The sequence below is a fragment of the Tasmannia lanceolata genome, unplaced genomic scaffold (assembly GCF_043159265.1).
Source record: "Tasmannia lanceolata isolate RefF3 unplaced genomic scaffold, GAP_Taslan_0.1 ptg000005l, whole genome shotgun sequence".
Classification (NCBI taxonomy): Eukaryota; Viridiplantae; Streptophyta; class Magnoliopsida; order Canellales; family Winteraceae; genus Tasmannia; species Tasmannia lanceolata.
The window spans coordinates 11,148,378-11,174,723 of NW_027518682.1; the positions used below are offsets into that span (position 1 = coordinate 11,148,378).

The 26,346-nt window shown below is 39.1% G+C and overlaps 1 protein-coding gene across 1 annotated transcript; it reads right to left on the reverse strand.

Annotated features, from left to right (window-relative positions):
* Positions 1–14,652: 14,652 nt before the first annotated feature.
* Positions 14,653–15,216, reverse strand: LOC143876352 (uncharacterized). Its single transcript, XM_077378068.1, has one exon. It carries the CDS (start codon positions 15,214–15,216, stop codon positions 14,653–14,655), a length of 564 nt encoding a protein of 187 aa, XP_077234183.1.
* Between the last annotated feature and the right edge of the window lie 11,130 nt (positions 15,217–26,346).

Consider the following 26,346-nt stretch of genomic DNA (forward strand, 5'->3'; position numbering starts at 1 on the left):
AATCAAATGGATGTGGATGGTTTATAAAGGAATGGGCACCCTCCCCATAATAGCTAGCTTTTAAGGGTGATTTCTACCCGGGTCCCAACAAGTAGAAGAGAGGGACACATTTGGCAATGAGGCGGTGCTTACCACAACCAGCAGATTTCCTGGCCGAAGTATATGAGAAAAACATACGGTTAGAGGTTAGGGGTATTGTCAGTCTCATAAGGAGTGCCTGGAATTGCTCTTTATCTTTAGCGTACAACACGACTCAATTTTTGGGATGTCGGATTGATATTTTACCATAAAATAAAGTAGGGTTCGGGTTGATTCCAATTCATATTTTAGCAAAAGCTCAACTGACCAGCCCCAAATTGCACCTTGCACTTTGAGACTTACAAATTCGGAAATGCATGATATCGTAACTCGTAAGTGGCACTTCCCACTTATAAGCACTTTTCTTATTGCCACATGAAGCTTTTTCAAAATTGTAACAACTGTTAAGAGAGAATGAAGAGTAAATTGAGAAGAGGAACGCCATTATTAAAACAAGGGAATGCATATCATTTCGACTGGAAAAGCAATCAACAACCAAACAAAGAAGTATAACATGATAAGAAAGAAGATTTCTCTTAATCTTGGTTACCATACAATTAGCCCTCACGAATGTTTATATAGAACATTCAAAGGGATAAATATAGAAAATATTACATAAACATGGGCAGTGATAAGGATAGAAATCCTACTTAATTACTACATCTATTTTGTTGCAGATCGATCCAAACTACCAAATCTCCACACATCCAATCCAACTGTCAGATCTAAATGGATCGGACATATTCTAGCATAACATATTGAAGGTGCTATTATCAACGAAGGAGAGTGCTTTCATTTCCCTATTTCGCATCCTAAATTTGAAAAGGGAAATAATATTTCACTAGAGGGGGAGGCCATTGGAAGAAAAAAGGGTTGAGTAGATCACTTCCCTTTAAAACTGATGGGTTATAATTTAAAGTTCTTGCACTGTGTACACGAATTCATCACATTTGGATACCAACAAGATTTAGATTTGGATTTAGTTGATAGTTTGAACTAGATCAGATCCATAGAATTTCCAAATCAGCTACAACAGTGCAAAAAATTCTGATTTTCAAATCTTTTCTGCGAGACATTATTTGAAAATCAACATTTGTGGCAACTTCCGTCACCATCGTTGTTCCTCGACGTTGCTCCGGAAGCAGCGAGGCATCCCTCGCTCCCTCGCTCTCTCTCTTTCTCTCTCTCTCCTAAAACATGATCATGAAGATGATTGATGTGTTTTGTATCCAAAACTCAAATCCAAATCAAAATACAAATACATGAGGTATCCAAACGGGCCCTAATGTTTCATGTGGTATTGTGGTTGATTGTCCATGGGCAGGGGCGACGGCACTTGTAAGGGAAGGGGGGCAATTGCCCCCCTTAATTTTTTGGGAAAGAACAAATATACCTTTATTGGTTAATGCCACCGAAATGCAGAAAACAGATGAAAGGGCGCCCCATTGGTGAATGCCATCGAATCCATTTATTGATCTTTGACTTATACAAGTTATAAATGCAATTTGGTCCCGTTCCACCAGTGGGGTTTGCAAGAGAATTTAACATTCCACTTTTTGACGAATGATAGACTAAAGGGCACCCTTGCAAAAACCAGCTCCAAGGGCGCCCCCATTGGTCCAATCTTAAGAAAGTGATCCACTTTCTCACTTTCTTAACATTGGACCAATGGAGGCGCCCTTGTAGCTGGTTTTTGTATGCCACACTTCATTCTATCATTCCTCACTTGAATATGTTTTGTTCTCCGGAACAAGATTGAAATATATAGCCAAGGGCATTTTAGCCGAAGTGATGTTTACGCCGCTGGTGATGGAATATATAGAGGTTTTTTTTTTGGAAACTATAATATTACTTTCATTTGTTTGGAGAAAAAAAATTACTATAATTTTTGCGCTCCTTTTGCAAAATTTCTGGCATCACCCCTGTCCATGGGCATATCTCCCTATTCTTGTCATATATTTCCTAAATTTCAAGACATACTATGCTTATTATTATAGGAGATGATAATTCCCCCCCTTTTTTTGTCTTTTTCGGAAGTATATGCAATTCCTCTACTTTCGATTTTTGAACTTCATTTTCAGGAAAAGACAAACTCATCGGGGAGGAAATTCTGGATAACATTTCTCTTTTATTTATATTTTGGGTGCACTTTACATTAATCACACATTCACACATCAGATTTTAAAACCTAACAAATCAGCCAATTTTTTTTTTTTTTGAGCTCTAGCTCGTCACAGCTAGGCTTTGTGCCGAAACCATGAGGTCATAATGTCAATCCCAAAAAAAGAAAAATCCTTTCTGAATTTTTCTTTTGTTTCATAATTTCTTTCGCTACTCCGTCCAATAAAAATAAACTAAAGTTCACTACTGAGAGAAAAATGCCTGAGGATTTTGCACTGTCGTGAAAAACAACAAAGAGAACTTAATTCTAGCCCATCGATTTATAGAGGAAATGTATATTGTGTTACCTCTATTGATCAGGGGATTGAAATCATCCTATAGAAATGATTTTGGAGGCACAACCTATTTACCCTGTGGCCAATCAAATGGACGGTTTGGATCATCCAACTTTTAGAAAAATACTCTACTATTGGGGCTTCCACCATGTAAAAACTTAAATTTATGGTGTTAACTCGTATAGTCTAATATTTTTCAAAATTTGCCACAGGATGATCGAAACTGTTCATTTGATGGGCCACAACGTAAATATATTGTGCCCAAAAAAAAATTCCATAGGATGATCCTAGCCCTTCGATTTTTAGAGGAAATGTATATTGTGGTAACCTCTATTGATCAGGGGGTTGAGATTCTCCTATAGAAATGATTTTAGGGGCACAACCTATTTAAGTTGTGGCCCAGCAAATGGACGGTTTGGATCATCCTATGGTGAAATCCGTACTGTAATTTTGAAAAATATTAGACTATAGGGGCTTACACCATGTAAAAACTCATTTTATATTACTCCTGACCCTAATTGGAACAAGAACAAGTTATACTCCAAATAATAATAATAATAATAATAATAATATCAGCACAACCATGTTTTGTTATTTGCACAGTCCTAGATTTGTCTTTTTTTTTTAATTGGCTTGTGACAGCATTTTGGTAACTGTAATAACCTTTAAAGAGCTCTTTAGATACTAAACGACAAGCTAGAGCCGTGTAAAAAACAAAACATGGTTGTGTTGATATCATTTCCCTAATAATAATAATAATAATAATAATCCAATGAAGAACCACTCCCAATCTAATCGCTAGTATATATTTGCAAAAAAAAAAAAAAATCTGTAAACATTAGATATATTGGCCTAATCTATAGATCATAGTTTACCAAAAGGCTCAATTTCTAAGCATGAAAGATCAAAGTTTTACCTTAGTCTTGCATTTGGTTCTAGTGAAAGGAGACCCAAATGAAACATGGATAAGGCAGCGAGCTCTAAATCTCATGGAAAAAGCGATTTTTATTCCTCCACTGATGTAAAATAGTCGACCCTTAAATCGAAGGCGAACTTCAACAAAGTCCAATGGTTGATCAGTTATAAACAACCTGCCATGGACGATAGGGTTTAAGTTGATGGTGCTTTTCGGAGGCACAAAGAGGCCACCTAATGTGGTGGGTTCAACCACAATATACTTCCCAAATGCATACATACGCAATGAACGGGCTACAACTCCAAACTTTCTTGGTTTGTCATACCCAAAACTGATGTTAAGATAAAGATCGTTGTAGCCCACTTCGAATGATTCTAGCAATACTGCATCTTCAACATATAAGTCTGGTCTAGCATTCTTGACTATAGACTGACTTGTTAGATAGTAAATAAGGTAAATGATTACCGATACACCTAAAAAGATAAGGACCCCAATGCCTATGCGGGTGTAGAGAGTTTTGTTTGATGATTCTTCATCCCCACCCCCCGGCATTTTGGGTGCCGGAGTTTCGTTCACCGGAGGTCCAGTCGCTGGATCTTCAGCCATAGCAAAGATGAGAAAATGTTTTAGGAGAAGAATATACTCCATGTGCCCCCATAGTCAAGAATATATAGAGAAGATTTAGGTAGGATAGTGAAAGAAGTCTCAATTAGTGGTAGATATGGTCTATTTAGAATTGTATGTAAGATTGACATATTTTTCTCTTCTAGTCTTAGCATCTTTATTATTTGAGCACCCCTATCAAAAGGGAAATCTTCTAAGTTATTGTTAGATATGTTTAAATTAGAAATGTCTGTAAGATAGAATCTTTGTTTCTATTGTTTTTTTAGCATCTATAATAGATAGTACTCATGTTTCTTTCCTTTTCATTCTTTTTCTTTCCATGCGAAATTTTCAATGGAATATTTGTTTATATGGATTTTATTTACACCATGTTTTGCACATAATTTACCACATGTTCTCTAACCTATTATCTTTAGGAGTGCAGAGGAGATATACCCATCGACAATCAACCACGTGATTAAATTTAAGAAGTCCCTTGATCGGCATCAGTTATTGTGAGGAGGATCAAAACGAGATGAATATGCATTTTCATTCACCGAGAGTGATATTTCCACCCCTTTTGTTTGTCTTTTTGGGAAGTAGATTGCAATTCCCCTACTTTTGAACTTTAGTTTCAGGAAAAGACTAAGTAGGGTAGAAATTCTGGGAAAGAGAGTGGAAATATAACTTCTCTTTTATTTATTTTGGGTGCACTTTACATTATTTCTTTTTTTGGTAGTTAAAATAGGATTGAACAGTTTCCATTTATCACAAAGCAGATTTTAAAACCTAACAAATTAATCAACTTTTTTTGAGCTCTAACTACTTTGGGCGAGGGTTTGTGCAGGAACATTGATGCAGCGTAGAGCGGCAATACCAAGAGAGAGATCAACACAAGAAGCAACTAAGATAATCTCGTGAGGGTTTGTAAACCCATGCCATGGTTTGGAGAAAAACTCCAACACGTGAAAGGAGCGAAGCTCTTTCACCCACGTGAAATAGCCAATGCTCTGTTCACAAGTGATCTCTTAGAAATAAACTTTATTCAATTCTATCTTTCTGTCCTCACACCATTACATAATATAGAGAGTTAAAATCTAAGAATAACAACCATAAATACTTGCCTACTAATTATTCTCCACCTTCTATCTAAAGCAACAGAAATAAAAGGAAGAAATATCTCTAAGATAATCCTAAAATAGTAATCCCGTATTAGACACTTACCATATCCTAAAACTACCTATAACTCAGTCAAATCAAGTCCATATAGCGTAATCTTGGGCTCTTTAGAAAGGTAATCGAAAAACCTTTCTAAAAACACCAAAATCAAGCTAAATAGACAAGTTTTGACGTCCCAAAAAAATACCACAAATAAAATGACGAAAGTAAAAAATAAAAATAAAAGATTTGATCAAAGCCATGCGTTCTGCATCATTCACCCCGCTTGAAAAAAGCATGACCTCGACTTTAGGCCATTGACTTCCAAATCTGAGTTTCGGCGTTGCACCAACTTTTCATTCTTCCATTCTGTTTTCATCTTTTTTTTATATCTTACAGGAAGGCTTTTTTTAAAATAATGATCCCTTACATGAAGCATAGCCATGAAAATGGCTCTCGAAAGGACTCTCAGATCCATGGCCCTCTTCTCATGGATGCGGGCTTTGAGCAGCACTAACTGTGAGAAAGGCTTCACCCGTTGTTGGAGTTCTTCGTACTCCGTTGACTGGATCAGGCTGGCCGACGTTAGGTGCAACGACTTTTTCATCCCGTCGGGCATTCGTCGGAGATCCCTTGTGCTCTTATACCAACTGACGCAGGAAGCATATAGCGCCAACACCAAGAGAGAGATCAACACAAGAAGCAACTAAAATAATCTCGGTGGGGGGGTTGTAAACCCATACCACGATTTGGAGAAAAACTCCAACATAACACGTGAAAGGAGCGAAGCTCCTTCACCCACGTAAAAGAGCCAAAGCTCTCTTCACAAGTGATCTCCCAAAAATAAGCTTTATTCAATTCTATCTTTCTTTCCTCGTGCCATTACATAATATAGAGAGTTAAAATCTAAGAATATCAACCTTAAATACTTGCCTACCAATTATTCTCCATCTTCTATCTAAAGCAACAAAAATAAACGGAAGAAATATCTCTAAGATAATCCTAAAATAGTAATCCCGTATTAGACACTTACCATATCCTAAAACTGCCGATAAGTTAGCCAAATCAAGTCCAAATAGCATAATCTTGAGCTCTTTAGAAAGGTAATCGAAAAAACTTTCTAAAAACACTAAAATCATGCTAAATAGACAAGCTTGACATCCTAAAAAAATACCACAAATAAAATGACGAAAATAAGAAATAAAAAATAAAAGATTTGATAACGCCATGCGTTTAGGGCTGGCAACGGGGCGGGGCCGGATGTTGGGGTCCCTTACTCCTTCCCCTCTGCGGGGAATTTTTCCCCTCCCCACTGCGGGGATGGTGGGGAATCCCCCTCCCCTCCCCACGGGAAATATCTAATCTCCATCCCCTCCCCTTCCCCGCCCCGCATCCTTCGGGGACAATTACTTTACTTTGTTAAATGTTAGGTTTAAAACTAAAGATTTGCTAGAGACAATCACTTCAGGCATGTTGTGGCTTGGCTGTTGCATGCGAGAGTAGCCACACAACCCACATAGGCTTAGATTTTGTCTTATTCATTTTATTAACATGGGGACAAAGGTGGTTGCTCTCATATTCATTTAATTGATCAATTGTCCCTAGCAGATCCCTAATTCCCAATCCCACTTGCCAAAAAGTACTGTACATGCCACACCATAGGAAGATCCAAACCGTCCATTTGATGGGCACACCATACTACCATAGGCATAGGATGATCCAAACCTTCCACTTGATGGGCACATTGTAGGATAATCCAAACTATCCATTTGATGGGCCACAACATAAATAGGTTGTGGCCCAAAAATCCTTTCCATAGGATAATCCCAACCCTCTGATCTATAGAGGAATTGCATATTATGGTACCTTCTATAGAGCGGAGGGTTGCAATCATCCTATGGAAATGATTTTTGGGCCTTAATCTATTTACGTTGTGGCCCATCAAATGGACGGTTTGGATGATCTATGGTGTGATTTGTAAAGTACTTTTAAATTGTAGCCTATCAAATGGACGGTTTGGATCATCATATGGTGTAGTCCATACAATACTTTTTGAAAAATAATGGACTAAACGAGCGCACACCATATAAAATCTCATCACTCATCAAAGAGATGTTGCCTTTATTTGAGGGAGGGAGATTTTCAAAGAATTTAATGTTGCCTTACAGTGATGGTTCGATGGAGAGATTTTAGGAATTTCTAAGGGTAATATACTAATATAATGAGGGACAATGCCCAATGGATTATGGGTAAAAGAAAACATAAAAAGCTATTTCAGGGACAAAACTGTACTAATGGAAATTATGAAAATTTTGGGGGAATCTTGTAGATATGTTTTGATCCAAGGGGTTTCTAGTAGTTTTCCCAAAAAAAAAAAAAAAACACTTAAAAAAAACAAGAAAAAAATGGCATTAATGCGGGGCGGGGCGGGGCGAACTCCATCCCCTTCTCCTCCCCTTCCCCGCACCGGGGAATTTTTTAAATCCCCTTTCCCTTCCCCCTCCCCACTCAAATCGGGGAATCCCCTCCCCAAGCGGGGCGGGGCGGATCCCCGCTTTTCCGGGTGAAATTGCCAGCCTTACATGCGTTCTGCATCAAACATTGAGGTCATAAGTCCAATCCTAGCTTACCCAGAAAAAGAAAGGAAAATTCCTTCTTGAATTTTTCTTCCTCTGTTTAGTAATTTTTTCTCTACTCAATCGAACAAGAATAAACTAAAAGTTCACTAATGAAAGAGAAATGCCGAGGATTATGCACTGCCATGAAAATCAACAAAGAGAACCTTTCCTGCTCACACAAATAGAACCAGGACAAGTTATACTCTAAAAAAATAAGAAGAAGAAAAAGAAATTTAGATCACAAACATACTAAGTGCGTGTTTGGCGTACCGTTTAAAACGCCGTTTGGCGTTTGAAACACCGTTTTGGGGCCAAACGGCCGTTTGTGAGTGTTTGGGTGCGCAACCTCCGTTTGAAACGCCGTTTGAAACACCGTTTTGAACCCTCAAAACGGTGTTTTGCAAACGGAGGGGGAGAGGTCCGTTTGCAAAACGCCGTTTTGAACGGAGTTTTGGGTTTTGGGTTTTTACATGTTTACCCTCACCAAACCCATTTTTACACCTTTGTTTTTTTGGAAGAGCTTACATTACACCGTACAAAATCTCTGATTATGATTAATTTGGAAGGATATTATCATAAATTGTAAGTCTCTCTAAACAAAATTTGAATTGGGTTTGTTCCGATTATCTTTTTTTCAAGCCTAAAAAAAGTAAGAAATTTTAGAAATATTTTTCCTTCCCTAACTTTTCCACAAAATTCTTGCCATACAAATATGACCATAGGGGCCTTCTATACATGCACAATTCTTTGAAAAAAGACCTCTCTTTTACTGGATTACACGTCTCGTAATGGCTCCGTAGAAGATAGGCAGTGGGCGGAACCAGAGTTTATCGGCCGAACCACCGACAAATAATCTGGATGTGAAAGATAGTGGGGCCACCTGCAAAATTATGAGGATATCGTGTATTTATGAGTCAAAAGGTGGGTCCCACTTTTTTAAGATATGATAGTGGGACCCACTAGTCCACTACCCTACCCATCACCATGTGAGAAACTTGTCTGTTTTTTCCTGAATTGAAAATGATTTCCCACCTCCTCTTTAGCATACCCTATACCTTTTGTTTTGTATTTTTTTGGCAATGATGTTTAATTTTAGTAGTGTTTGAATGAGATCCTAATGACCTTTTAATAATTGGCCTAATGAGAGAGTAGTTGAGTTACATTGAGGCCAACCAAACAATGCCCTTTTTGGTCATTTTACCACTAAAACTCTGTTTTGTGGCATTTGCAACCAAACACACAATACCTCCGTTTGCCGTTTAATATGCCGTTTTGATCTGGCCAACCAAACATGAAAACACCGTTTGGCAAAACACCGTTTTGAACCAAAACACCGTTTTGCAAAACGGCGTTTTAAACGCTATTTCAAACGATTCGCCAAACACACCCTAATAGACCAATATAACGGCATGGATTGTAATATCTGTCAATTCGTTTATTTGAGAAAAGTGTATCTACTTGATCTAGTAGATAACTCATCTACTCCGTCAGACCTTGCATAAAACCAGCTCGGTTTGGAAGGCATGTATCCTCTGTGGACGTGAAATCAAGTACTTTTCAAAGAGTACAGCGGAGCCCACTTCATAGGATGTTCCAAACCGTTCATTTGTTGGACCACAACGTAAAAATGTTGTACCAAGTAAATGATCTCCAAAGGATGATCCTAACCCTCCGATCTATATAGATTTCTATAATGTGCAGTACCACTACAGATCAGAGCGTTAGGATCATCCTGTGTGGAGATGATTTACTAGGTACGTCCTTATTACTTTGTGGCCCGGCCAACAAATAAAAGATTTGGAACGTCCTGTGAAGTGGGGCCCACTGTACGTTTTGAGATATACCAGACTTCACGCACAGAGAGCACATAAAATCTCCCAAAGTTGATATAACCATTCTACATCAAATCGACCCGTGCTTCTATGGTATACTCTTTTCACAAAAAATCATTAATCCATGGTTGAATATTTTTGTGCTGCCATATTTTGAGACTAGTTGCAGACCCGTGCGAACGTAAAACTGATTATTGGAATCAAATTACTGGTAAAATTTGAGTCCAATAATCAATTACGGAAAATCAAGAAAATTAAAACGCAAGAGAGTCTTTATACGCAGGACACTTATCTAGTATATAATCTAATACTAAGGAAAAGAAATTTACAGCATGAAGCAATCTCAACTCCACTTGGAACCCCAAAAAGCCGAATATGCAAAAGCAGGAAATTGAGAATGCTATTAAAGGAACATCCATGAATAAGTTAAGAAAATACACTTAGGATCGGATTATTGTACTTGAATCATTTACTAATTCGTATATTTTGAGCCGTTAGTGCTTTACACAATGAAATTTGCAATACCAGTCACACATGTTGGTATGCTTGAAATCCAATCAGTAAGGTCACAAAATCAGTAAATGTAGTAACAGAAACAAATCAACGTGAAACCAAAACATCTCAGAGCAGACACAAAAGAGCATAGAAATGCATAAATCCAGAAATTTGAAAACCCAAAAAGCATATAAAGACATTGTTTGGAATTCAAACTCAGATAAAAGGGAAACCTGTACTACAAACCACACTGTGAGTGAGTTGTAGAATATAATTTGTAGAAAAACATTCACATGATAAGTTATGCCCATAAAAGAAAAGAACCATTGGATATGATAATTAATGAACCAATTTGTGATATATGATAAAGGAAAATGTTTGGCTTGAAGTCTATAGTTCCACATTTCAACAACATTGCCACCACAAATGCAAAATTACCACATAGCGGAAGGACTAAAATTAGAAATTGCCGGAATTGGCGCTTGAAAGTGTAAGGCTGCGGAAGTGATATCGGTCCTCTCCGCAATTCGTCGAAATCCAAAACTGCTTAATTCTTTTCTTCGCACGATACTAACGATCGAAATGCTTGACCTAGTTTGAACAAACACAGAATTCCAAATAAAAAATCCCAATCAAGAAAAAGAAAAACCCTTATTTCTTATTCTTTTTTATAAATACCTTTTTTCACTTTTAAAAATGGAATGCCTCGTGACGCAATGGAATTGCATTCATTATAGCTCATTAATCATTATTACTGCAGAAATGGGTGTTTTTTTTTTTGGGAAGACGTTAGCAAACCATTTTTCTTCCTTTTGAAGTTTCGAGACCTGAGTTGTAAGGCAGGCCCCATTCCATAAAAAACATGATGTGTACAACAGTGGCTCAACAGAAATCCAAATGGTTCAGCATTCATTATCCTTTATTTAAGATATATTTTCTCAATGCCTTTGAGGGAAATTATAGAAACTTCTTACATTCATCTTTGGCACACATGAACTTCAATAACATAAGAAACCTAATCCAAATGGTTCAGCATTCATTATCCTTTATTTAAGATATATTTTCCCAATACCATTGATGAGAAGTATAGAAACTTCTTACATTCATCTTTGGCACACATGAACTTCAGTAACATATGAAACATAGACAACCCTAATGAAGGACCACTTGGTTCTATTTTCAAACAGGTACAAAGATGAGTATCCCAGCCATACAACAGAAGGGACACACCTAAAACCAAAGCACCTTGCTTAGCTGGTTGTAACAGTCCTGTTGCAGGTAATAGGTCGCAACAGCATTTAGGGGAACCTTCAGAGATTTGACCTAACCAAAATAACAGTAGGTCTAAAAGAAGGTAATGCTACTTAATGAACACAACTTCAAATATAGTTCTTTTGCAAATAATACTTTTAAAATTGGATAAAATACCTATTGGGCCAATACAAAATCAGAATTATTCCGGGAATTGGAGCCCTACATGCCATTTCTTGTTTGCCACCGCGCCATTATCTTTGATGCTCATGATCAAATCTGTCATGTAGAAATTCTCCTCTACGGTGCCAAACACAACCACACCGATTTTATCATAAAACTTTTGCTTCAATGTAGAAGATACCGTTGTTGGTTCCCTCTTGTTCATCTGAAAGAGTTTGGTGCCACTTGCAAGTTCTGAAACCTCTCTGCAAATTTAAAGATAATGCCACTTATGCCACATAAAGCCGGATAGTGCCATGCTTGAGAAAAATGTTTTGGAATTAAAACGTAAGTTGAGGGGAAATCTTGCGTGGGCCTATAATATAGTGATCATTTTACACCCATGATCTGAATTATTAATTTATTTAGTAGGGGGAATTTAAAATGACAGAACATTTCCTACACACTTGTGTAGGTAAGTTACCTACACACTAGCTTAAAATACAGTGAGGGCCCACATTATTTGGATGATCCAAACAATTCATTTGAATGATCCTCACATAGATAGGGTGTCCACAAAAAATCAGATCCATAGGATCATCCTAACCATTCAAACTATGGAGGCAAAAAATAGACTAATTTGTGAAGGTTTATACACGTCCATTTTACCTCCACAAATCGTAGGGTTGGGATGATCCTATGGATCTGATTTTTTGTGGACACCCTATCTATATGAGGACCATTCAAATGAATTGTTTGGATCACCCAAACAATGTGGGCCCCCACTGTATTTTAAGCTAGTGTGTAGGTAACTTACCTACACAAGTGTGTAGGAAATGTTCTCTCATTTAAAATTAGTGTTCAGAATGTAAATATTAGCAGAAATATCAATTGAGCGAGATTATAGGCAAAATCGGATTAGTTGCCAAATTAGGGCAAAACATAATTATTTAGGACGAAACAGGCTTTAGTAGTGGTAGCGAAGTTGACAGAGAAAAGTTTAAAACGGCAAGAGATAATTAACGTAATAAAGAGGGATATTACAGCCTATTTAATAGAAACGTGGAGGTGAAACCAATTTAACGAATAAAGTAAACCTTTTTTTTTTTTTTTTTTTTGGAAACGTCTTTTTAGGAGGAGAAGGGATACGCGTTTGAGAAGTTGAGAAGAAGAAGCAGCTAGAAAGACTTTCCGAATTTCTACTTTTTAAACGTATTGGGTACGTGAGGGAGAGATAGAGATATAATAGGAGATTTAATAGCTTTCTTCAATATAATAGAAGATTTGCCGTCAAAACGTAATAAAGAGGGCTTTCTTTTTAAAATTGCGGGATAGAAGAGGGGCAGCACCACGGCTTAGAGGATTCCGCATTACTTATATAATATAGGATGGTCAAATTTTCACTACCATGGGAAGAGCACTTGTAGATTGGCCTCAATGACTACTTGGATGTGGAGTTATTGACATAATGATATTACTTGGACTGAATTCCCGCAATTTCAAACCTTTGGTAGATATATTGATGCGACCTTTTGAATGGCGAACCTTTGCCCAATGGGGGTGGCTTTCGTGAACAGAATTTGGCGAAGGAATAAGGAGATTAAGACCCATGCATTATTATGTACGTTATTAATTAATTTATAATTAATACCCGCGTAACCCCTAGTTTAAGTTAAACAAATCCATGCATTATTATGTACGATATTATAATATGATTTATTTATATGGAAATAATCTACATGGGGCAACAAAATATCCAAAAAAATATCTACATAATGAGAAAAATAAAAAATCTGACTAGAGTCAAGGTCTAGACTCTCTAGACCACGGCCTTGGGTTCCTCTCTCACTGAACAAAATACAAAGAAAGAAAGGTAGCTCTAGGCACCAGGTTTGCCACGTGTAAATAATCGGACCACAATTCATCCCATTGTAGTTCATCCAATTAATTGTAGTTTGCCTCATAGGTCCATCAAATCAACGCAAATGTCTAGTGGGACCAGGTGGATTCTTTCTATTATAACCTTGAGTAGTAAACTCTTTGGCCCTGTTTGTGTTGGATTTTGAGATCTGATTATGAGTCAAAGACTGATTATTGGACTAAATTTGAGTCCAATAATCAGTTTTCGACTCACAATCAGTTCTCAAAATCCAATAAAAACCACTATTAGACTGGTTCCTGCAAGACACTTTATTGGTCCTAGTTCTTCCTTGCTTGCGTGAACCACCGAACATCAATCATAACACTGGCCAACATTGATATCACCCTGATTAGATAATTCTACAGTTCATCAAGCCTTATTTAGGGTTTTATCAAGACAAGCTAAATCATTGATTTTTGTAGTCCTTCTATCCTATGCATGAGATATCTGTTCTAAATGGGATCGCCTCATGATGTTCTGCAAGATCAACGGTCTTGATCTCACAGAAGTGCCCCCATATGCCCCATATTCCATAGTCATTCTAGTATAGTATACATATGTGGCTTAAATTGGAAAACCACATGCATTACCCCAATACTAAGTTTAAAGTACTTGTCCTTTCAAAATTTAATCTAAACCCCCTTCTCATTGGGAACATTTCTGAATGAAAAATGATATGGTAACCCAGTTGGGGACCGATAGTAGAACCAAACAAATAGCCTCTTAACACATTAGCAATCAATCTCTTCCTTAATTTTTGGCTTTCTCTCCATGAAAATGACAAAAGTAAAAAGAAGGGATGTATTTACTATTTAGACACTTTCAATCAATGTAATTACATCACCCCCAACGCCCATTTTAGCAGAACATGCTAAAGGAAAGGCTGGTAGAAGTAGAACCACCAATAAGTAGCCCATTCCGTATGGGCAAAATCACATTACAAAGCTAATGACACGTGTCAGACGTGGACATGACTTTAACGGCTACAAAATTAACCAAAAGATTTTGAACTAATACACTCCCCCCCTTTTTTACCTAGTACAGCCCACTCTAGTGTATATATTACTACTCTTTAACACTAGATAGGGCTGCCCCAAGTAAGAAAGAGAGGCAAATACATCATTTACCAAAGATTTTACCTATGACTTTCCGGCTATGCCTTTCAGTCTCCGGCGACAGAAACACAAAAGGAAAAACTATCTGAACTCTTTTCCGGCGAACCCATCAGAACTCCGGCGATGTTGATCTCATCTGTACGGGAAGGAGAAGACGTAGGCGTGTAAAATGGAGGAGAAGAACAAGGAGTGAAAAACGAAATCTCTTTCTCCAAATCCCCAAAACTCTCATTTGGATATTTTCCCTCAAACTTTGAGGATTTCCCCTCTTCCGAATCCGATTCTTCTCTCTCCTCTTTGATCGTGAACAAAACCCTAGTTGGGCCACACAAATCGTGCCATTTCGGTTCAAGCGGTAGACTCTGTTCGGTGTCGGCGATTGCCGGAGCTCCGGCGGGCTTTACTTGGGACTGGGTTTTCCAGCAGAAGAAATAGAGTAGCTCTTTAGAAGGGTTGTTGTAAGACTCACCGGAAAGTTCATCTGTTCCGGCACTTTCTCGCCGGGATTTTTTCCGCCAGCAGAGAACGTAACAGAGCTCGGCGATGAGAGCTAGAGTGATGAAGGTGAAAAGGGTTGTGAGTCCGATTCCAAGATTGCTGAAACCTGTCATAGCTTTCAAAAGAATCAAAACTCAACACTATCTTTTTCTTCTCTAGATAAAAATAAAGAGAGAACAAAAATACTCTTCCTCTCGCTCTCCGTTTTTGGTATAAAGTGAGTTAGTCTCTCTGGGTAGTTGGATATTAATGATGACGTGGACTAGGGGGATGACAGCGTGTACACGTTATTAACATTAGGGAAGTGATATATTTGCCCCTTTTCTTTAAATGGTTACTCTTTTTATAATACTAGGGGGTGGCCAGTGAAGAAAGTGGGACGGATATATCAATGATGACGTGGACAGAAAGTGGTTCTTTATCATATATGCAAGTGATGAAGAAAATATTTAATAAAAATATATTGCAAGTGGTGAGGAAAATATTTCAATAAAATATGAAAAATGGACGTAAATTTTGTTTTATGTTCATTTTTACAACATAAAACAAACTTTACGTCCATTTTTACGTTGAAAGAAACGGAGCGTAAATAAAAAAATAAGGGTAAAATAAGAATGCATTTAGAACGGAAATTAAGGTTTGTTGGTAGCTTAAGCTCTTTGCACCTTGGTGGACTGCCATACTTTTACCCTCTTCTTTTCCTCTATTTTTTTTTTGTTTTTTCATCTCCGCCTTTGCCTTTCGTTGCACTGCCAATCACTGTTGCAACTCCGGTGAAAGTAATTAAAAGTTTAAAACGATGAGAAATTAGGTGGCTTTGTCATTTTGTAAATTTTAACACATCAAATTTTAGAGACTTTTCACCATTATTCTCTAAAAGCATGACTGTTTGGATAATATGTAATTCTTAAGGACATTTTAGCATTTATTTTGTTTGAGAGGGACTAGTCCGCAAAAATCCCTTTTTATTATGCCCAACGTGAGAGTGGGTCGAATCCCCCTGAGCTTACCCTATGCGCGTGGTTTACGGGCGATTGCAGGGAATTAGTCCCGCTCTAAAAAGTGGGATGGGGACACCCTAGGTCATCCAAAAAAAAGAAAAAAAAAAAGAAAGTGAGAGTGGGCCAATTCATGCGTGCACTGCATATGCTAGCAACAATGCATATTGCAAAAGAAGTCTTCTACTTTGCTTTATTTCCAAGAAGACTTCTGGCTCTTGACAATTTGCAACTACCGTAGTCACATTTAAGTGAATTTTGCAAACCAGATCATGCCCCCAATATGACTCATAAAAAGACCAAAATGTCCTTACATGTGAAAAGACTGACAATTTGCAACTACCGTAGTCACATTTAAGTGAATTTTGCAAACCAGATCATGCCCCCAATATGACTCATAAAAAGACCAAAATGTCCTTACATGTGAAAAGACAGACAATTATCTTGTAAAAAGACCAAAATACCCATGATAGTCAATGTATGTTTTGGATAAGGGTGTGGGAATGTCATTTTATACATAGTAGCATCCTTGGTCCATGCTATGCATGAGTGTGAAAAATGGGCCCTCCCCATTAAACATGAGGTGTAATAATGTAAAATGGTGGGCCCCACCCTATATGAGGACAAAAGGTGGACCCACCGGATTATGATTTTGATTTGAGTTGGTGCGACCATAGTTAGCAAAACGTGTTTCGGCAAAAAAAAAAAAAAAGAGTTGGGAAAAAATCGAGTTTAAAACTGTATTGGTTCAAAAAAAAATAGTAAAAGCAATAGAAACACAAAAAATACTTTTAAAATTTTGTCTTTTACAACATATAGTGGGGGTAAAGTTGGAAAGTTGGCCAAAAAATGTGTTTAACACATTTAAAATGTTTTCCTCAAAGAAAAAAGAAAAAAAGAAAAAAGTAACACAAAATATTATGTGAAATGATATTTACGCTCATCACCAGGGACACCCATTTGCCAGTGCACTTTGCAATCCAAACCACTAGATTTTTCTGAGATACAGTACATTAGCCTCCCTTTTGCCATTGAAACACTGACCCTGGGTGTCCTGGTGATCAAAAGGGGCGTAAATATCACTTTCCAATGTTTTTTATCATAAAAGTTTTAAACGGAGTATTCAAAGTTCCAACCAATAAAACAGGCTTTTTTTTGGAGATGATATTTTCACCCCCTCTGCAGTACGCATTCACCCCCTTATAACGTGAACAGCGGGTAACTTTAACGCTTTGTAACATCAAATCAGTGAAATCACAATAACAGGGGTGAATGCGTACTGTAGGGGGTGAAATTATCATGAAAAAAAAAAAAGACGTGTTTTGCTAACTAAGGGTGGGACCGACCCAATCAAAACATATTATTGAGCGTTACGGGTATTTTGATCAAAATAAATTGTCTTTTCACATATAAGGACATTTTGGTCTTTTTATATGTCGCATTGATGGCACGACCTGATTTTCAAAATCTACTCAATAGTGATGACTCTATTTTCAAATTGTCTAGCTAGACTGCCTCATCATATAATAAACACCCTCAACTCAGGCTCACCGACACTCTAAACCGGTTGCATCACTTTACTACAAAAGAACGTGGAAAATGTAAGTTTTTGGAGGGCCATGAATACAGGAATTCCAGTGTCTAGCAAGTTCGTAATTTTCCTGAAAAAGGGAAAATTATTTTGGGAAATAAATTTTCATGGAAAATTACCAAATGTTGCAAAGTACATTTTCCATGATTGGTTTGGATTTTGAGTCCAAAATCAAGCTGTCTGTTAATCCAATTATAGATGGCTCATTACAGTACGGGCTCATTGTAATTCAATGCGGTGCGCCCGTTAACACATAGTGGGTCCCATCTATGAGTGATCTGAAACACCCATCTGAAAGCCCTTGCTTTGGATCTCCCATTACCCAAAAAATCAAATGAATTGTCAAAATTATAACTTCAAATAATGTGCATTTTAGTTGTTGAATATGGACGGTCAAAATTTATATATATCCATTGATTCACATTCAAGGACTAAAACTACATATTATTGTGCATTTTGATTGCTGGATATGGACGGTCACATATTACTGGATATTAGATCTGCACAATATTTTAGATTTTTGGGCCATAGGAGATCCGAAGTGATGGTGCCCGAAATCCGACTACTCGGTTTAGCCTGGTAGAGCCTGTGACCCTGCAATCACAGAGAAAACGTTAGTGGGCCCGGAGTTGTGGCTAGACCTGGCAAACAGGTGGGTCAGGCCGGGTCAACACGCGGGTGATGCGGGTGCGTGTCACACGGGTCGGGTCAGGAAATGACCCGCATTTTTGCAGGTCGGAATTTAGGTGACCCGCGCGGCCCAGTGCGGCCCACGGGTGGGCCGGGTCAACCCGCCGGTCATCCGCAAATTCAAACAGTTGTTTATTTTGGGAAATGTTATCACTGGATTTTGATGAGGGCTATATGGCCGGCACCGTGGGATGATCCAAACCGTCCATTAGATGGCCCACAGGCTAAATAGGTGTTGCCCCAAAAATCATTTCAATAGGTTGATCCTAACCCTCCGATCTATAGAGGGTTAGGATCAAGTGATCAACCCTCTAACATTCAAATCGGAGGGTTGGGATCAACCTATGGTGCTAGCCATAACCTATTCAGGCATCAAACCCTTAAAAAATAGATTAGCATGACAAAATTACCGTCCTTTGCATTAGAAAAAAAGCTATTTAACTAGATTAGCATAACAAAATCACCACCCTTAAAAAAGCCAAGTGACCCGGGGGTGCCCGCGGGTTGACCCGATCCGACCCGTGTTTTTGCGAGTTGGGTCACCCGCGGGTTATTTTTGACGGGTCACTAAAACTCAAACCCGTGCCCGCAAATTTGCGCGTGGGTCGGGTCGACCCGCGGGCACGGGTCGCGTTTGCCAGGTCTAGTTGTGGCTCCAGGTGGCCACTTCGACACTCAAGTCAAAGATGGATTCAATGTGTAGATGCTCTTTTATAGGAGAGGAGACCCGTAATGCCCACAACGCTCATCATGCCCTTAATTCTTCCCACATGTCACGGATTGGATGGCGGTTACAATCGTGGCGGCCATGATCATGTGAATAACCAATCGGAGATATTGGGATCGTGGTCTTGGCGGGCGCCTTCGATTCCTCTTTTCTGACTTTTCGGAGGGGGGGGGGGGGGGGGGCGGGGGGCTCTTATAATGGTCATCCGGATTCCTCGCTCATTTGTAGGAATTCTGCAGTAGCGTCTTATTTCCTTGCAGGTTGGTGCCGATGGTGTAGGACATAGGCACAGTGTGGTTGTGTTCTGAATTTGGGGAGAGACTTAGGGTTGGTACCGAATATACCGATCTTACCCCAACATGAAGTAAGGACTGTCAGATGGACGGTTCAAATCATTCATAGGTGGGACACTACTGAAGCATTCCTGTCACCCATATTGGCCAATCGGCATAAAAAAGTAGCACCAAATAACAGCTCTTATATGTTAATAAAAGAAGATTTTATATGGTGTGAGGCCGTTTAGTCTAGTATTTTTCAAACAGTACTGTATGACCCACAATGAAATAGTTCTTGTCCCAAAAATCATTTATATAGGATGATCCTAACCCCCCTATCTGCATAGGTTTCCAAAAATCATTTCTAGAGAGGCAAGCTAAAGATTAGGGCTTCTAACCGGAGAAATCAGCCCATCAAAAGGGCTCCATTGGATTTATAATAGAATATCTATCATGGTACCATCAGCCCTTACTTAGGATCAAATGGCTATGCATGAATTTGTGCGTGACGGATGCATGGTGTACCTACCGTTGGATCTGAACCAATGACCATTACCTCATGAGAGCAAGACTAACTGCTGACCCAAGTAGGTCAGATTTATACCTGTCACATGGAGATTCCCCAAATCGGGCCTGGCCCTTGACACAAAGATTAATCCATAGTAACCAAAGGTGTGGTGTGTCATATTCTAGCCCTGCCCACCCTTACGTGAATCGGAGGGTTTGAATCATCTGTGTAAATGATTTTTTGGAGCACAACCTATTTACGTTGTGACCCTACAATTGAACGGTTTGGATCATCCTATGAAGTGGGACATACAATACTTTTTAAAAAATATTGGACCGTAAGGCCACACGTCGTACAAAACCTCAATTAAATGAAGTTGGGGTATCTTTATCTGTTGTGTAGAGATACGAACAAGGCTGGGCCTGGGTTTGATTAAGCCTGACCCGGGAAACTATCGTTTTTATGCCCCCCGTTTAGCCCTTCTAGGTTTTGGATTTTGAGAAGGGCGATGATATTTTCACCCCCGCTGCAGTACGCATTCCACCCCTTTTAAAGTTTTTTGACGTCAAAAAGTGATAAAATTGCCCACGGGTTCATGTTATAAGGGGGCGAATGCCTACTGCAGAGGGGGTGAAAATATCATCCCCCTCTTGAAAATTGATTCTGAGTCAAATACCTGGCTGGCTGGCTCTATTTGTTTTGGATTTTGAAAACTGATGGGAGTTCAAAACCGATTATTGGACTCAAAATTAAACATGAATTGAGTCCATTAATCAGCATTAATCAGCTCTGGAGTAAAAGTTGGTTCTCAGAATCAAAAATAAGTAGGGTCTCAAAATTAAACTTAGTTTTGAGTCCGGTAATCTATTTTGGACTCAAAATTAAACAAAAGTTCGAGCCTAATAATCAATTTTGGACGCAAAATTAAATTAGGCCGTGTTTGTTTTGGATTTTGGGAATTGATTGCAAGTCCAAATCTGATTATTAGACTCAGAATTAGGTTAAGAGCATGTTTGGCAACCATGAAAAAACATTCATGGAATACCTGTTTAGCCACTGCAAGAGAGAGCAAAGTGACCTGAAAAAACAGAGATTTGATGGGTGGTGGCTAGGAGAGGAAATCAAAGAAAACAAGAATCCTATTTTAAATAGCGAATATTTTTACATTGTTTACCAGCCCCATCACATGCTCTTCTCACTAACGACCCTCTCAAATCTCTCACTCACCTGCCTCATCTACGCTTTTATTAACTTGAGCAGATAAATATGTTGAGAAAATCTGCCAGTAAAACAATCCGATCGCGCACAAATTAAACAGAAATGAAAAGTAATAAATCAAGCAAGCCACAAGATGAATACCAAAATTTAACGTGGTTCCGCAAAGCCTACTCCACGGGCGAAAAACACGATCTTCCACTATGAGAAACACAATATACAAGGATTACAATGGATTTAACCCAAAACCCAAAAACTACAACCCTTTCCTTGCTTCCCAAACCCAAGACCGTATCCAAGAGTAACCTGAGAAAAAACCAAAGAGAAAGCCCAAGAGAAAGTACCCAAGAGAAAACCCAAAGAAAACTCTTTCTTCTTCCTCTCTCTCTCTCTCTTCCTCTCTCTCTCTCTCTCTTCCGCTTGCTCTCTCTTTCTTTCTCTCTTCCCTTGTGGCAGCCGACACACCACAAGAGAAAACCCCACACACAAGTCACCACTCTTGCCGTGTTTTCTAAATAACCGAAATAGGCTCTTTCCTATTCTCGGTTTCTGCCTTCCCACCGAGTGGTGGGAAATAAGGCAACTTTCCCAACAATCTCCACCTTGGCATATTTCACAGCCACCTGAAGATTTTTCGTTGATGTCGCCACCGGTCCGCTATTACCGCAAACCGCCATTGGCCTTCTGAAGTACCAGCTACACACTCTCGAATCACCTTGGTTCTGACTCCTCCCGATTCGATCAACACGGCCAATGCACATGTGTAGCTGCCAACCCGTTGACTCACCCAATCAACCTTGGAGAGGGACCTCGATCCATCCTCCCCAACGCAGGTACTATCATCATCTTACCATCGTCTGCAACATAGAAGCCTGTCTCTGCACCAAATGGAAAGAGACCCTACGTGTACGCACACCATTACCCTGTTTCCAACAACCCACCGAGATCTTCGGAATACTCGGCCCCGTGTCCCCGACCAGACGATACAATCGGCCACACTTCTCTTCTTTCATCAGAACCATACAACCACGTGTGATTTTCATGGCTCCACCTGCAACTGAAAACCTGCAACCCCTGGAGTCTAACCGACCAAGAGATACTAGATTCCTTCGTATCTTTGGGACATACGCCATACCACCCAAAGTACGAACTACTCCATCGAACATCTTGATCTTCACCATCCCAACTCCCGTGACGTCACAAATAGACCTGTCACCCAAATACACTACACCAGCTCTTGTCTCTTGGAACGTATCAAAATATTCCCTCATGGAGCATACATGAACAGAGCACCCTGAATCTAAAATTGACTCATCATGAGGAGAAGGAAGTGTGATTACCTGTGAAGACTGTGAGAACGTCTCCAAACTCTTCTCTCTGTTCATCCGTTACCGCCATTACACATTATTCGTAGCACCATTGTTCATCTAGTCAGCTCGCTTCGGACAATCCCGCTTAATGTGGCCATATTCCTTGCAATGGTAACATTGCACACCCTTTCCGCCGACCCTGGATCTTGACCTGCCTTTTCCTGATCCCCTGTCAGACGACCTTCCTCTTTTATTCCCATCATGAACAACCAACCCTTGTTCTTCATTTACCCCAAGAACAGGTTTCTTCCGCATCTCATTCGATAAGAGCGATGCCAAGACTTCCTCTAACTTTATTGTATCTTTACCATACAATAATGTTGTCACCTAGTTGTCATACGAATCAAGAAGAGAAGTAAGAAGCAAAAGGGCCTTGTCTTCTTCCTTCAACTTTTCGTCAACCTTGTGGAGTTGATCCACAAGCCCGTTGAACACCGTGATGTATTCCAGAAGATCTCCGCCTTCCTGCATCTTCAGCCCGTACAATTGCCGCTTCAGATACAACCGGTTGGCTAAGCTTTTTGACATATAAAGATTTTCCAACTTCTCCCATAATTTATGAGCGTCCTCCTCTTCTATAACGTTAAACATAACGCTATCTGCCAGACATAGTCGAATCGTGCTGACCGCCTTCGACTCGATATCTTCCCACTCGGCACCTATCATCTTCTCTGGCTTACCATCCTTTCCTTTCAACGCGTCTGCCAAGCCTTGTTGAACTAGGATGTCCTTCACCCTCATCTGCCATAGGGTGAAACTGCCCTTTCTGTCAAATCTATCGATGTTGAACTGGGTAGAACTCGATTTTACCGCCGTCTCAAATTACTTCCCACTTCTCGATGTAGCACTCCACCTCGAACAAGAATATTCTTTGACAATCTTTCCACCCCCAAAAATCGCTCTAACCGCGATCTAACCACAACACCCACGATCACTCCACCCGGCCTCGACGATTGCTCCGCCTGAGCTCTTATACCACTTGTTGAGAAAATTTGCCGGGTAAAACAATCTGATCGCGCACAAATTAAACGGAAAAGAAAAGTAATAAATCAAGCAAGCCACAAGATGAACATCAAGATTTTACGTGGTTCGGCAAAGCCTACTCCATGGGCGAGAAACACGATCTTCCACTATGAGAAACGCAATATACAAAGATTACAATGGATTTAACCCAAAACCCAAAAGCCGCAACCCTTTCCTTACTTCCCAAACCCAAGACCGTATCCAAGAGTAACCTGAGAAAAAACCCAAGATACAGTACCCAAGAGAAAACCCAAAGAAAACTCTTTCTTCTTCCTCTCTCTCTCTTCCCTTCTCTCTCTTTTTCTTCTCTCTCTTTCTCTCTTCCCTTGTGGCAGCCGACACACCACAAGAGAAAACCCCACACACAAGTCACCACTCTTGCCGTGTTTTCTAAAGAACCGAAATAGGCTTTTTCCTATTCTCTGTTTCTGCCTTCCCACAGAGTGGTGGGAAATAAGGTAACTTTCCCAACAAAATATTTAATGGATTTTTTTCATGGTTACTGAACATGCCCATAAATTTTTTTTTTTGTATGGTAATGGAATTTCATAAATAAAAGCAGAAAGAAAAAAAAAAAAAAAAAAAAAAAACAAGATGGTCAATACAAAGGGGAGAACATCCCATAATTTTGAGTCCAATAATTACTTTTGGACTAACAATCGTTGTCAAAATCCAATACACAGGGCCTTAATTTTGACCCCTGTAATAAATTTTGGAGTCAAAATTAAACTTAATTTTGAGTCCATTATTCATTTTGGATTCAAAATCAATTCTGAAAATCCAAACCGAATCAGGCCTTACTAGCTTGAACCCAGCCCCACCCAAGAAAACCTATTTAAGTTCCCTTCAAGCACGATTCAAAGCAAGCCCATACCTTGGAAGATACCGCTGGGCCTAAAGATTTTAACCATACCCCCAGCTCATTAATTTGATAGTCTTTTTCTTGGGCTCGAGCCTTGCTTATGGGCTGGCCTTACAATACAACGCAAATGCCCAATTTAGAAGTCCAGCCCATTAGTAATCTTGTCTGCCCCTCATTCTTTTATATTCACATGGGTCATATTAATCGAGCCTTAAAAAAGCCCATGCCTAACTCACTTGGCACTGAATAGGATTGGGCTTTGTTGTGTCCACTTGGCACTGATGTTGTGTCAACTTGGTACTGATGCATTGGACTGGGCCTTAATTTAGAACTTGCACTCAAAACTTAGGCCCAAGTCCATGCCTAGCTCCTTGCCTTTGATTTCCTTTAGGCCCCGTTCATTTTGGATTTTGAGAAATGATTTTGTGTTCTATAATCAGTTTCTATTCTCCAAAGCCAAAACCAGCGGGGCCTTAGTGGTAGGGGTGCCACTCAGGTAGCATCTGTTGAGGCCACACCAAGATAGCATTCCCTCAACCCTAACCCAACTCGTCTAACCTGTTTTTTTCCAAGTCGGGTTGGGTTGAGTTGGGTTAATTGGGTCGGGTTAACCTAGGGTCAAACAGAAAAATAATAATAATAATAAACAACATAATTCTAAGAAATCACGATAAAATTCAAGGACGGAGTTAGATCCGGGTCAAGTCGGGTTGCCCAAGGCCTCAACCCTAACCCAACCCGAAGTTAAATCGGGTTGGCTTTTGCTAACCCAACCTGAGAAAATGCCAACCTGACCCATGTTGCACCCATAGTTAGTAAAGTGCACCCCCACTTAGTAGGACAGTTGTTTTAGAAGCTTCAAAATGTAAAACCATTTCTCCAACTAAATAAAATTTGGATGAAATCAATGGCCGATGCCAGCACCAGATCACCACATGACCTATCTCCAATACTCATAAAGTGTCATCATTTTCCAACTTAAAATCAGAAAACTATAAATAAATTTGCAAAAATGCCCTCACTATTTTTAAAAAGTCCTTGCTATATCTCAATGCCATTTAATGCACTTGAAATGGACTTCCCAAGCCTACCAATATGCCATTATTTATCATTCTTCAATCAAAGAATGGGGTCGTTGGTTGATTTGAAATAACTTAAATACCCTAAAATTGGGCCCATCACATTTAAACGCACATGGATTTTCAAAAATGGCCCAAGTTTGCATATCTTTTTATTTTAAAAATGCAACGATGTGAGCAAACTGATGAAAACGCACTTGAATCATGGGTTGAATCATAACATTAATAATATTTTTTTGGAAAATGTTATCAGCACAACCATATTTTGATATTTGCACAAACCCAGCTGTCTTTTCTTCTTTAATGGGTTTACGAGAGCTTTTTGGGAAATGTTGCTCTTTAAATACAAAAAGACAAGATGGGTTAGTGAAAATATCAAAATATGGTTGTGCTGATAACATTTCCCTATTTTCTTTAATCAATGGTCATGGTTTAATCATGCAAATGACTATAATGCCCTTATTTTAGGACAATACAGAGACTAAAAGCGGATCCCAGGAGTGCCCTCAAAGTTACTTGTTCTGGTCTATAAACAGACCAATCCCCTTCTTTTTATTTTAAAAATCCCTAGGGCTATACGCAAACACTGTACAAATTTCTACAGAAAACCCCTAAAATACCCTAGATATTTGATAAACCCACTCAATACCCTTGTCATACATGTTGTGAACCTACACCAATCGGTTTGCAAAATAAAAAACAAGCAGGGACTTAATTTTGAGTCTTAAACAGGGCCTTAATTTTGAATCCTAATACAGTTCTGGGCTCAAAATTAAAAGTAACTTTGAGTACGTTATTCAGTTTTAATTGAAAATCAATTCTTAAAATCCAAGACGAATGGGGCCTTACGAGCCCAGCCCAGTCCAAGTAAACCAATTTGAATTCTGTTCAAGCATAAATCATAG